General features: G+C 45.0%; 1 protein-coding gene across 2 annotated transcripts in view; it reads left to right on the forward strand.

The window, feature by feature from the left end:
- The first annotated feature begins 3,274 nt into the window (after positions 1-3,274).
- Positions 3,275-13,547, forward strand: part of LOC147449455 (uncharacterized) — an 87,643-nt gene continuing 77,370 nt past the window's right edge. Inside the window, exon 1 of one of the 2 annotated variants that reach the window (XM_086521901.1) lies at positions 3,275-3,489. In XM_086521901.1, coding sequence (XP_086378027.1) covers positions 3,346-3,489 — 144 coding nt within the window. In that variant the 5' untranslated portion in view covers positions 3,275-3,345. The remainder of the gene's footprint in view (positions 3,490-13,547) is intronic. The other variant, XM_086521902.1, reaches the window with a different exon arrangement.

Genomic DNA, 13,547 nt, shown 5'->3' on the forward strand with positions numbered 1-13,547 from the left:
TGCTACCACTAGGAAAGGACCCCACACTCGGATGCCGGTAAGATCTCAGGCAACTGTTCTCAGAAATGTCTTCCAACTTGTAAGGACTACTAGGAAGATGATGCAATAAGAGAATCAGGTCATTCTCAATTTCCTTGAGTTTGTACCTGACTCTCCAATCCTTTTATATGCTTTACCTACTAAGGAATCAGAGTTGCCAAAATTCCTCCCGGCACTATATCCTCAGTATCCAAAACCAGTTTACCAGTTCACATATCTCAGAATTACAGATATCCGTGACTAGTATGATAGAGCCACTGTTGACTGGAGAGCTTGGCAATCAATAGTAGAGATGGCACTTCAGAAAGACATTGTACCTGATTTACAAGTTGTCATCCAACACTTCAAGCTTTGCATGGGTCAATGGTGGGTCTAGCTCCAAGGACTGACAAAGATCACAAATCATCTCCTTCAGTTAACAGTGGAATCTTCCAAAATTCCAGAAAAAGACATCATTGCTAAGGAAGCCTTAGGCCCACAATACAGAGGATGGCTAAAATCCTTTTTGAATATAGAGTCTAAGACTAATCAGCCTCTCTCACAAGATGGATACACACTGCCTCGCATTGTCATAAGCTAGCCATAACCCGTCTCATTAAAGGCAAACGAACCTTGTATGACCCTGACACCAAAACATACAACCCTCTCACGCCCTATGAACATGAGATGCCTATAGCAAGGAAGGATCAGCTTGAGCAAGAGGCCATTTACAAACTCATCCAGAAGGAAAATGCTGGTATTGGTCCCTTTGAGGCACCAAAGAGGAAAGGCAAGAGGAAGCGGATATAGTGGAGGGATACTAGGTAGTCCACTTCTTGATATCAAAATCCGGAGGTGGATTTTCTAGATACACACATCAAGAATGACCCTATACTTTTGAAGGCAGAAGATTCCTTTTGGCTCGTCGATGATAAATTTTGCTTCATACCAAAATTCAAGAAAGAAGGGAAGGATGTAGATGTGGGAACAATTCCTTAGGAATTACCAATGGCGGGACTAGTTCCTTAGGAATTACCAGCAATAAATTCCAGAAGTATTCGACGGGCAATAACTACAATAGTTACTGTAGTAACTCTACACAATCCTATATATACGACCCATTACACATTCTACGGGGTTGGTTGGTTGGTTGGTTGCGGGTGGTTGTCATGTACTGTTGTTAGCCTCTTATCTTATCTCTGAAGTTCTTGTATTAATCTTGAGAACCTTTTGGGCTTGGAGCCATTTTGTACTGTAATGCTTAGCTTATACTTTTTTTTTTAATGCATACTGATCTGAATATACATTACCAGTTCCAGTGTTCCAGTGCAACCTTTCCAGTTTAGTACTCTTTCCAATTTAGTACTCTGTCTTAGTTCAGTTCTCTGTTCCAGTTTAATACTTCGATTCCAGTTGTCTGATCTAATATTCACCATCTAAATTCTCTGAACTCACAACTAGCTCTGAACTCCAACACTAGAATAGCTACCTAAAGAGATCAGCTCATTCCAATTTTCTCAATTTTGGAGAGATGAAAATTCCGCTAAAAGCATCTCAACATGGAAAGGTAAGGGTGGACAATAAGAAGATGAAAAAATAGAATTCCAAAATTTGGGGAGTTAAACAAAGGCAAAATAACATGTCCGCAGTAGAGCTTCTTAGTTTAGTCTCTGTGTGTGGGTGGGCAATGTAGTGCCAGGGGGACATGATACGATGGAATGGAGCCCTAGCGCACTTGCAAACTCATGGCAACAAGTTTTTATCTTGCACCCTTGGCGGATAGTTTAGAAAATTGTAGCACTTGGCAGTTTCAACTTTAATCCTCTCCCTCGCCTCTCTCTCTTCTCTCTAGCTCGGCCTTGGTTAGAGGCTCTCGTATAAACTTTTTGTGTGTAAACAATAATTTAGCCAAGTCTATATTGGCCTTGTGTCTGCAAACATGCTTACACCAAGCGGGTCTACATGGTGTGGGGATACAACAAGGGGAGATCCCCATGATGATATTCAACATGAAATAAGCATGACATCAAGCTTTACATCGAAGACAATGAAGATGACTCATTGAAAGCAGAGGTTGTAGTACTATGTGGTGTAGACACAATAAGTAGGAGGTGTCTGGGGGGTGAAAGCAAGGTAGTCACTGGTGCTACGGGTGGCATAGGGGTACTTGTTGACGTAGGAGATCCGGAGAGGGGGTTTGTAGGAGAAATCTTCAAATAATTGATGGATTTTATTTATTTTCAATCCATTAGGAAGGCAAAAAAAATTTAATGACATATTTCTTAGAAAAATATTGTCCCTTTAAATTCACTTCACCTTTTCTTGACAAGAAGTGTATAAACTAGAAAAACCTTAATTGTCTAAGACTTACTTTGTACTTACAATCATAGATCACAATTTAATCCAAATCGTATAAAAACAATGATAATGCCATATACAAGAAAGAAACTTTCAATTTTGGATGAACAACTATTCAGTTAGAACTTCATTTGCCATGCTAACAACAACCAATGTCTTGCTCTCCATACAAAAAATTTGTTGACTTTATTTACTCTACCAAGAACTTCAATTCATTATCTTTGATAAATTATCCTTGATTGGGAATACTATCTTCACAAGGGCCGATGCTCACCTCCACCCCACCTGCATTGCTCGACTCAATGCCTCATGTTAAGTACCTTAGCTTCAAAATAAAACAACACAACAATATATGCCAACATAATTACAATCACGTATGTCTTACTTTTCTAGACATGATAATACTATGGTTAATGATACTAACTTGATGACTAAGCTTAAAATAAATAAATAAATCTACTTACGTAATTACTATCACGTATCATCATTTGGTCCTTTTTGAGTCTCACTTTTTTTCTCACAAACACATATTCTGATACAATATCACAAAATTATTTACACCATTAAGTTAAAATTAATGTCAGCTTTCAAAAAAAAAACATAACTTCTCTAGCTACGATTATACTGTAGCAAATGTTTCATGCCATTGCTGCCAAGTTAATACAAGCTTTTTTCAACAGTCTTACCAAACTGTACTCATCATCATCCAATCCTTCTTCAAGGTTGTTGATGCTATTTCTACAAACTAATCGAATTGTACTCATCATCATCCAATCCTTCTTCTAGGTTGTCGATGCTATTTCTACAAGCTAATCAAATTAAATCGAAGCAACATATATCACAAAAGACAGTTACCTACAACTAATGCTATGTTAGACCACATTTGGACATCTACTAACTTGACGACAATCACCATTGGAACAAAGTATACGTTGGCGCGGTTTCTCGTTGTTTCTTGACATACTGCAGATGGAGGTGGCTATGGAGGTTGTGCAAACGCTATCAGAGCCCTTCTATGCGCTACACGCCCTCACTTTCTTGTCCTACTTCATGGCTCGCCACGCAGCGACGACCTCCTCGTCGCCCCTCTTCCTCAATTATCTCTTGTACCGGGTAACTCTCCCCCCCCGCCCTCCCCACCCCACCCCACAAAAATAAATAAATAAATCACATTTCAGCTGCATTTTTCATGGCAGGGGTATGCACGCGCCTGTCTTCCCGAAAATCCAGGTCGCATAAACTGGTCAATACTTGCCAGCTGTGTGGGAAAATAGGAATTCTTCCGAAAGCAAGACTTCTAGGCTCTAGCTGTGGGCTGTCCTCTTCTCACCAATCCTGCCAATTTATGAGCATGGCTCAAGAAATTGTAGATTAAGAGTATGCAGATGATTACCTTGTTGTTTACTCAGTATGCTCCTTATACTACCTTTTGCTTGGCCAGTGGTGCGATCATAAACTGGCACAAGTCTTTTGGTTTTTGGGTAGGAGTCGAGGAGTGTCCCAGAATCATTTCACTTGGTTGACATGGGTCAGACATGAATATATCTCGGTTTCCACGAGGGTATTAAGGTTTCACCCCAGCATCAGTTTGAGCCAGTTTTGTAGTCCATTCAGAGGAAGATCTGTTATTGGTTCTCTATGCATTTGCCACTGACAGGTAGGGCTTTGATTGTAAATCAGGTTCTTCTTGCAAGATCTTGGTTTACTACCTATGGTTGGACCTTGTATGCCAGGGTTATGCCACAACTATGGCATTTAATGTGCAATTTTCTCTGGGTGTTCAGACGACTCTAGAGATAATCGCCCTAGAGTGCATTGACGTACTATTATTATGTCCTAAGAGGAGGGTGGACTGGGCATCAAAGATCCAGAGTGCAAATTAATGCATTGCTTTCAAAGCTTGTACTCCAAGTTTTGTTTCCTTGGGCTGAACCGTGGAAGCAATTATTGTATCATGCACAATATAGTGCAATTCCCAGATTTGACGGCCCTTGGCACACGGTGATATGGTTCCTTTTTCTGATGCCTTACTGGATGTATCTTATATGTCTCCTTTCATGCCCGCTGCCTGCTGTGGATATGGTTGTCTATGCCTCGTACATTGGTACAACAGTCCTCGATGTGCAAAGAAGATTGAGAGGCAACCTTTGATTTGGAATGCAAATCAAAGGAAAGTCAACAACTAGGAGAAAGGACTCACATTGATTGGCCCAGGTTGGATATTGGTCTAGCCTTGCCTTTATGCGGATGGTCTGAGCCTAGAGGCGTCATTGATAGATGAGGAGTTCATTGGTTGCGAGTGTGGGATCTTTGCCGGGGGGAGGGGGGGGGGGCGTCTGCTCATTTTGTTTGTGAGAAGACCAAGGATGGCTCTATTTGACTAGAGTATATTCCGATGTCAGACAATCTTGCTGATATCTTCACCAAACCTCTGCCACATGCGACATTATCCTCTCATGCCAGCTCCCTTGGACTTGTTTCCCGTCCGAGGAGCTGAGATGGGGTGTTCTCAGATTTTTGTATGGTGGTGGTCTAGTATCTCCCATGAGCAAATTAGGGAATGGGGGATGTTTTGTGGTTGTGCGTGGCCGTATTCGAGGTGGTGCACTCCACTGTGTTGCCCACCTGGTAGGCTAGCATGAGGTGGTAGCCTTGTTCCTAGGGTTTCAGTCTCGAGTGTTCTGTAGTTGTGCTACCAAATGTGTGTCATAGGTCACTCTAATGAGTTTACACATTTTTAGCAGTTTTTAGCCATTTATGGGGTCGTGGGTTTTTCTTGCTGAGCAGAGCAAACTCGCAGTTTCCTATATAGGCAACTTTCCTTCTAATTTTTGGGTCCCACAAGTTGGTAATATCTCTTTTACTAATTTGCCCCACTCGGCGAGGACCTATAAGTTGGTGAAAACTTCTTCTATTGCTTCTACTTCTTCTGCTGCTTCTTCTCTTGGAGTTTAGGCCCCTCGATTGGGATCTGCAGGTCGGCTAGGGTTGGGTTTGGGAAACCCCAACCGGCCGGGTCTTCGGTGGCTTGACACATCAACAATTTATGACAAGGTTTGTCATGTACTATCTTGCAAACAGGTCATGCTACGCACATTGTACAGTGAGATTATAGATTTCAATTAGGGAAAACATGTCCCACTCTTGCCCCTAGATGCGCCATCTTTTACTGTTTTCCCTCTATCAAGAGGGAGCATTACTAGCTTGACAGTTTGCAATATGCTTATAGGTTGATGTATGCTTAGATATTGCAGAGGACAAATAATTGTTGTTGCTTATGCACATGGAGTACATGGTTTCTATTTATGTTGGGTGTGGTGCATCCATGAGTCATGGGCCTTTTGGATACCAGCTATGTTATACATGTTGTGGCATAGTGATCAATCGGTCTTATGCAGAGTATGTATTGCACAGGATGGTTTAGAGTGGTTCTACGCATGCATCATGTGGTTTCTTCCTGACCTATGTACCTTATGGGCTGTGCCCCTTGTGGAGACAGTCTAGGAGAGACCTCCCTACATGTTTGGATATGTATGCTTCTGGGGTGGTTCAGAGTCCTTGTGCTGATTATTTATGCTATGGTATGATTACTTGGAACACCAACAGGTTGCAACATGTACATTACGAGGGTCTAGAAGGATGTTTTGGGGACGCACAGATGGCCAATCAGGTGTTGTTGGCCTCCGCTTGGTACATTGCATCATGCTGGACGTTGCATGAGGGAGTTATGGCACGGTTGAGGCGCTTGATTCGAAACTTCCTTTTTGGGGGATCAGACAGCACTCGTGAACTCGGGCTAGAGTACAATGGTCCATAGTGATTCTCTCCGTGGAGAGGGTGGTGTGGGTATCATTGATCGTGAGTTGCAAGTCGTGCACTTTTTACCAAGCTCATTGGTAGGGGGATTTTCCATGCAATGAACCTTGGAAGATGTTACTTTAGTCCATCTTGGCTACAGTCACTTCCACCCATGGTGTTAGAGACATGCACACATGGACTGCAAGGATATGGTTTTTGATTACGGATGCGCCTGCGCACAGAGATCATCTGTCTCCTTTCACACGCTCATTGTTACAGATTTGTCACTCCTCTAGAGAGTGTTTAGTGAGCTAAATCCTTGCTCGAGAGGAGATTGAGCGACAGCCTCTTGTATAGAATTCTTTGGTCACCATACCTATCCACTCATAGTCTCGAGAGAGACCTCAATAGCTAGGGCAACGATTGCACATTGATTGGGCTATTTGGGATGTCGGTCCGGCAACCTCGATGACCACGTGGTGTCGTGATAGATTGTTGCTGGCTGATATCTTGGGAGAGAGGTATGATATCCGTAGAGGGATTCAGCCCAGAATTCTTGAGATCGAGTTTGCCATTTCAAGCTTGTGGAACCAACTTATGAGAGGTGATACTATGCTTCCACAGCATCAGGGTTGGTGGGGGTTACTTTGATAGGTCTAGCACAACCCCCTTTTTGTCAAGTAACAGCTTTTTTCGTTTCATCATTGCTAGAAAGCAGGACTCTTTTGCACACATACGGATCCATTTTTACTTTGATAAGAAAGGGCTTGCTCTTTCTAGCCTTGCTTGGTAGCCGATCAAAGTCGTTGATTCTTGTGGCAGAAAGCGATACGTGGATCCTCATCTCTCTGTAGAGGAGGTTGCCTCTTGGAGGGTTTGGATTTGGGAGGGTCGTCCTTTGTCTCAACTATAGTGGGATCTTGGTGAGTGGCAATGGCCGTCGGATGTACAGAGACATGTTTCAATCACCTTTTTTGAGTATTTAGTCAGGATAGGTCGAACATTACTTGTGTGTAAGAAGCCTCGGATGCCCAAAAGACAGAGAGTAGTTACATGTAGGTTTGTCACATGGTTTCATGTATCAGTTTTGGCCTGCGTTGTGGGCTTTGTGAGTGGCACGAAGGATTCCTTATTTCCATTGGCTGCTTACTCATGATGGTCTTCCAGTTGGCTCTTGGAGTGCTTAGCTGGGCTTCGATCCTCTATGTATACGTTGTACAGGTAGGATTGTGGAGACTCCTAGCCACTGCCTTTGGGAATGCTTCCCATCTCTCTTTGTTTGGGGAGCTCTTGCATTGCTTCTTTCTAGAGCAAGGGTCCAATTTGTCTTTCTTACGTGGGGAGCAGTCTCCATTGTCCTAGCTTCTCATCTCTCTTTGTTTGGGGAGCTCTTGCATTGCTTCTTTCTAGAGCAGGGGTCCAATTTGTCTTTCTTACGTGGGGAGCAGTCACTTCTTTTTTTCGGGTGTTGCCACGGAACTAGTTTTTATGGTGACAACCTCAGGGTATCTCATTGGTACCTTGAGTATGGTAGCCAGAGGGGATGCACGGCATGATGCTCCTCCGTTCCAAGATGAGGTGTTCTGCATACTAGATGCCATTACGTTGTGGAACGTTTGGTGAGCTTGTTGCCACCATGTTCTCAGTGCGGCACCGTCCTTTATTGTGGAGATCCTTGTGGACATTTTGGTGGGCATCAGACACACTCTATGTAGCTAGTGGGATTCAACAGCGGGTTCCTTGCGGGCGGCTCGAGAGCACAGGCTTTTTTTCATCACACGATGGGCTCACTCTCATATGTTCTTCAATTTTGTCAGAGATCACATTTAGTGGCATTACTCCCAACCGCAATGGTTCATCCTACACTCCTCTCATACCCCACCTTGAGGAGTTGCCTTTAGTGGATTCTTCCATATCCACCTTTGGTTTTTTCGGCCCTGTACATCGTGCAAGATGGGCTATTTCTAGCATCTCGAGGGTTCTTCTGTACTCGGATTTATAGAAATGATCTTTTCAAAACACACACACACACACACACACACACACACACACAGAAATGAAATGAAATGTTATATTAACGTCTTCGAAAGGCCAAAATGACCTATGAGACCAAAAAGTTACAATTGGTGAATCTGATATCACGTCTGGGTACGGAAATTACAAAGAACTAACACACCAAGGGAAAAGGAAAAAAAGGAAATTAATCTGAAGCTGATTCGGAATTGAGGCGAGATATGTGGGGGAGGGGGTGTTTGGTGGGTTCAAATGAAATCTCTCATTGGTCGCTGTCGAATCTCATCAACCTCCTCCATGGTCAATACTCTGGTTGGGCGTCTTGCATGTGGAGCTAGAGTGATCTGTATCTTCTGATGCAGCCTTCGTCGATGGTGGGAGACCCCTCGAGGTTGCGGGCGTCTCGATCTGCCTAGTTCAGTGGCTCGGTCAAGCAACATACCTCTAGTGTGGGTGGGCTCTGAGATCTGTTGTGATGACTGCTCCTCTGGCTCTCCCCTGGTTGGTGTAAAGAAATGTGTGATTCGTCTCTGAGGTTGTCTTTCCCCTAATGTCCTCAACAAGCTCTCCCTAAGTATGCGCAACTCTAGCAGGAACAATCCGAGACATCTCCGATCCTCGTATCTCATGACTCTAGAAAATGGTCTGAAATCTTCTCTGAACAAGCAGTGGAAGCGACTGCGTATCTCATCGTACATCGGGCACTGACATGTGTAGTGCAGCTTTGTCTCTGGCTCTGTGTTACATAGGTGACATATCTTGGCCCCTGCTGGCACCCCTTGAAATTGGCCAGTTTCGATCTGGAGCTGATGTGAGGATGTGCGTATTTGCCCAATAGCGCATCGTATCCCATGAGATAAGTGTGTATTAATGTATGCAGGTGTAGTCACAAAACTGTCCTCCGTGAGTTGGAGCAGATGCTCTCTCTAGAAGGCCATCTTCGTGCCCAACTCCTGTGTCGGCTGTATACATGTGCTCCTAGTATCTCGCTAAATCAGATCCTGGCGTATGAGTCTGGTGATCTCTGTCCGTGTGAGAGACAAGGAGGGTGCATCCAGGAAGTATTGAAACGGAGGCAATCTATCCATGTGACTGAAACCATGCTGTCATCTGTCCATACCAACATGCTGTATCGCCTTGTAGCGCTAGTTGTCGAGATGACTCCGGGGCAAGCCGAGCGTATCTCTCCCTGGGGAGATCCCATAAACTGTGTATAAAGGATACTGATCTAGTCAATGCCTCCACCACGAGAGGCGAGGGGGGGGGGGGGGGGGGGGGGTTGCGGCTCGGATAATCTCATGCGGCACTGAGGCCTTAGCTCGAATCATCCGAGCGATCATAGAGACCAGAGGCCTCTCCATACATCTCCATCCATCTGTGTTGCCAGATCACTCCCATGATGGTCTACTAAGGGTCCCCATAAATGAACCCCATTAGCTGAAGTCACTAGAGTGTCAAAAAGCTAGAGCTTTGTTCGCGGTTCTTGAAACTGGACCTGCGAACACATCCTCTCCAGTCCTCCCAAGGCTACATACGCTCTTGTTAGTCTATCTCTGATGCTCTCCTCAGTGAAAACACCGGGCCACTGAAGACTACCCCAAGATAAGTCTATGCATCTGAGTACTCCACAGTCTCCTGGCCATACGTAAAATGTGGGTGCTGACCTCCTGACCCACTGTGGTGTCGTGTTGGACACCATAACCTTGGTTTTCCCCAGGTTGACAGACAATCCACTGTGACGAGCAAATGGATGCAAAGCATCTAAATGACGTTGCATCCCCTCTGGAGAGTGAGAAATCAACACAATATCATCAACATATAGTAACAAGGTAATCCATGTCCCTACTAGCTGAGCCCCTTTGTCTCCCTGACGCTCTACATAGTCTGAAAACTCATCCACATACATCCCAAAAAGAGTCAGAGATAGGGGGCATCCCTGCTTCACTCCAATAGTTGTAAGGTGTAGTGGAAGTGAATGTTGAACTTTGCTCAAGATGAGTGCTCCGAACTGTTCTCAAGGGTTCCGTTTACTTACGGAAGGGAGAGCCTTCCGTTCCTTTAGTGAGAGAGTGGAAATGATCACAAACAAAGTGGCATAACACTGTGAATGAAGGTGCTGAGACTGAGAGATAGAGAGAGAAGAATACGACACCAGAATGTTGTCAAACCCTCCTCCGAATGCCCCACTCTTTATGGCGAGAGCGGTCTACTATTGATTGCACAAATCTCTACAATGCTTTGGACTTGTCGACATCGTGGACGACGATGAGGACGATGACGAGACGGGCTGAAATCTGAAAATGCCAAGACTGAAATCTGCAAATCTTTATTTGCTGAATTCTGCCTCTATGTCGATGACGACGGCGATGACGACGATGCAACGACGACGCCTGTCGCGACGAATCTGCAAAAACGCGAGGGTGCTCTGCAAATTCAAAAACGCTAGGGTTGATTTGTGTCCTGCTGCAAAAACGCTAATGATTTGAGGAGTCTTGCTGTCGCTAGGCTGCTGCAAATGCAAAACGCTGGGCTGATCTGCAAACTGAAGAAAACGCTGTTCTTGGCTGAAAACGCTAAGTCATCCGCCCGGGGGGGGGGGGGGGGGGGGGGGGGTCTTGCAGAGAAGGTGCATTGTGGATGTCAGGTCCTTGCTGCCTCTTCTGCTAGAAAGTACTAGCGCTAGGTTTCTTATGTACTTGCTTATCAAAATTGCCCTACCTAGTTTCCCAACAAAAGTCACTTGAAAATAATAAGAGAAAATTGGCTAAAATAGGGAAAATAGATCTATGCACTGTAAAAATGCTCCTGATGGGTTTTGAAGGAAATTTGATGATCATGCTGTGTGCAACCAAAGGATATGCATCTACTCTAAGTGCTTGGACATGCACGGTCTGCGAACAGACTTACAAAAGTGCCAGAACACTTCCTAAGCTACTGAACTGAACTGAACCCTAGTCATGAAGTAGCTTGTCCACGTACACATAGGGCTAGATGTGCACGTGACAATAGTGGAGTGGACCATGTCAGACATTCCCTCTGTAGTGCGTACCCGCCCCATCATCGTCCTGTATAAAGCCAGAATTCCCCATATCAGCTCTATAGGCTCACCCATGTCCTGTAGTTTGTGTATAAGTCTGGCTCTCGGCACTGTGTCAAAAGCTTTGCGGAAATCCACAAAGCTACAATAGATTCTCTTGCCATGGTGTCTGCCCTCCTCAATAATAGCTCTAAGTGTCAGAATCTGCTCAAGAGGGGAGAAACCTCTCCTAAATCCTGCTGGCCTTGGTGCTCGTACGCCCTCTCGCTCTGCCCATCTACTCAGCTCCTGCTCAAGAACGGATGCGTACAACCTAGCTAATGTGTGACCAACCATGATGGTGCCATCATTCCCGGGAATCATGGGATCTCCTGACTTGAAAATAGGCACAATCGTAGACATACTCCAAGTCTCCGGGAAGCCTTCATACATGGTTCGATTAAACATCATAGCAAGGAGCTCTGCAAGCATATCTCTGGCATGGATGAAATGCTCTGCTACCAGACCATCATGATCATGTGCTCTCCTTGTCTTCATCCTGTCAATGGCTTTCCTTACCCTCTCGGCAATAAAGAAAGAACATGTCTCCGGGCATGTCTCTAGTGGGTCCGGCAAAGGTGGTTGACCTGATGCTGTATGGAGAGATGTGGCATATTCCCCCGAGGTGACCGCTGGTGGTGGTGAATGCTCGTGGAATAGCCTCCATGCTTCGCTTGAGTCTTGACTCATAAATAGCTGATACAGATCCCACTGTAGCTGAAATAGATAAGCCCTTTTCTTTCGTCGCACTAGGTGGCGAAAGATAATCTGTGAAGTCGTCTATGTGTGGTAATACCCATGAGCACTTCCCTCTGTAATTTGATCCTCGTTTCTCTACACTCCTCGTCATACCAACTGTTCTAGTGCATGCTCCGAGATGGTCTCCGTGTAGGCTGGCTGTGGGGGTATGCCTTTGATGCAGCATCATGGAGTGTCTTTGTCAGTATCTGAGTGAGTTCAACTAGTGGCCGTCCTAGCTCCTGAGTGCATAGCTGTCTGTATATCTCATCCATATACACAGAATGTGTCACCCTCATGAAGGTATACCGAGTGTGCGTGGGGACCTCTCCTAATGGAGCTATGCTGAACTGAAACGCCAGGGTGAAAGACAAGATAGCATGATTAACTGCTACTTCAACTGGCCTATTGCCCACCATGAAATCCTGAAAGAATGGAATAACCCCTGCCTGGGCCATAACATAATCCACTGTGCTAGCACCATGTCGGTGTGGAAAGCAAGTAAAACCTCCAGCTATCGAAAATCTTTATAGGCCATTCAAAATGGCCAATCTATGTGCAATTCCCATATCTATCAAGTATTTGCCATAGTGTACTCATCTTGTGATAGTCTGGATAGGCCCATCTCTGTAACGTCCAGCTCCCCAAGCATCTCCTCGGAAGTATCATAAAATATTGTCTGGTGATGGGCAGTCCTAGCAGTGAAGTCCCCTAGTATGATAATGTCGCTAGCCTTGGAAAACTCCCATATGTCTTTATCCAGAATAGTAAAGGGGGACTGTCCTCTAGGTGATGCATATACTGAGGTACTAGGTGGAAAGTAACAGATAACAATGTAGAGGTATCTGCCCGTCTCTGCCCTGAGCCTTACCCACATGTACCTAGCCTGTTCATCCTTGCGTGCTATATATATCAATGGCTGCAACTCCTCCTTGAATAGAACTGCCACTCCCCCTGAGCCCCGTCCTCAATGTTCCGATCTGGTCTCTTGTTTGCAGGCTGTCTCCCATCTATTTCCGCTCACCTGTGGCATGGATTGCCCAGGGGCGTGATGGGTCTCAGAGTAGAAAATGATGTCTCTCCCTGTGAAACTATCCTCAAAGGCACCTACATCAAGACGGAGTGACCCATTACAATTCCAAGTTGCCATCTTTAGTGTGGTCCCATAGGTCTTGCACCGTCATGCGGAGCGTCGCTCCAATATCACCACCCTTCCATCCTTGTAAAAAGCAATCTTCCCTTTCTCCCTTGCTGCTCTAATTTTCGGCATTACTTCTTGCATATGAGCAATCTGAGAGAGGGTGAGGTCATCTCCAAGAAAGATGCCATTCTTCTTTAGAGTCGGTCTCTTCTTCAAGAAATCCTTCGCTTCCATGGAGGGGAAACGGAGGATGAGTGCCCTTTCTTTCGAGGTTTTTCCGTTGCTCCCATTTTTCTTATTGCCCACTCTCCAAGCCCTCATATGTGTCTGCTCGTTAACCCCCACCAGAGTCATGAGTTCTTTCACCTCTTCATCCACATTATCTTGGTCTCTGAGGCCACATAT

Source organism: Adiantum capillus-veneris, chromosome 10, assembly GCF_014529385.1.
Source record: "Adiantum capillus-veneris isolate H3 chromosome 10, ASM1452938v2, whole genome shotgun sequence".
Classification (NCBI taxonomy): Eukaryota; Viridiplantae; Streptophyta; class Polypodiopsida; order Polypodiales; family Pteridaceae; genus Adiantum; species Adiantum capillus-veneris.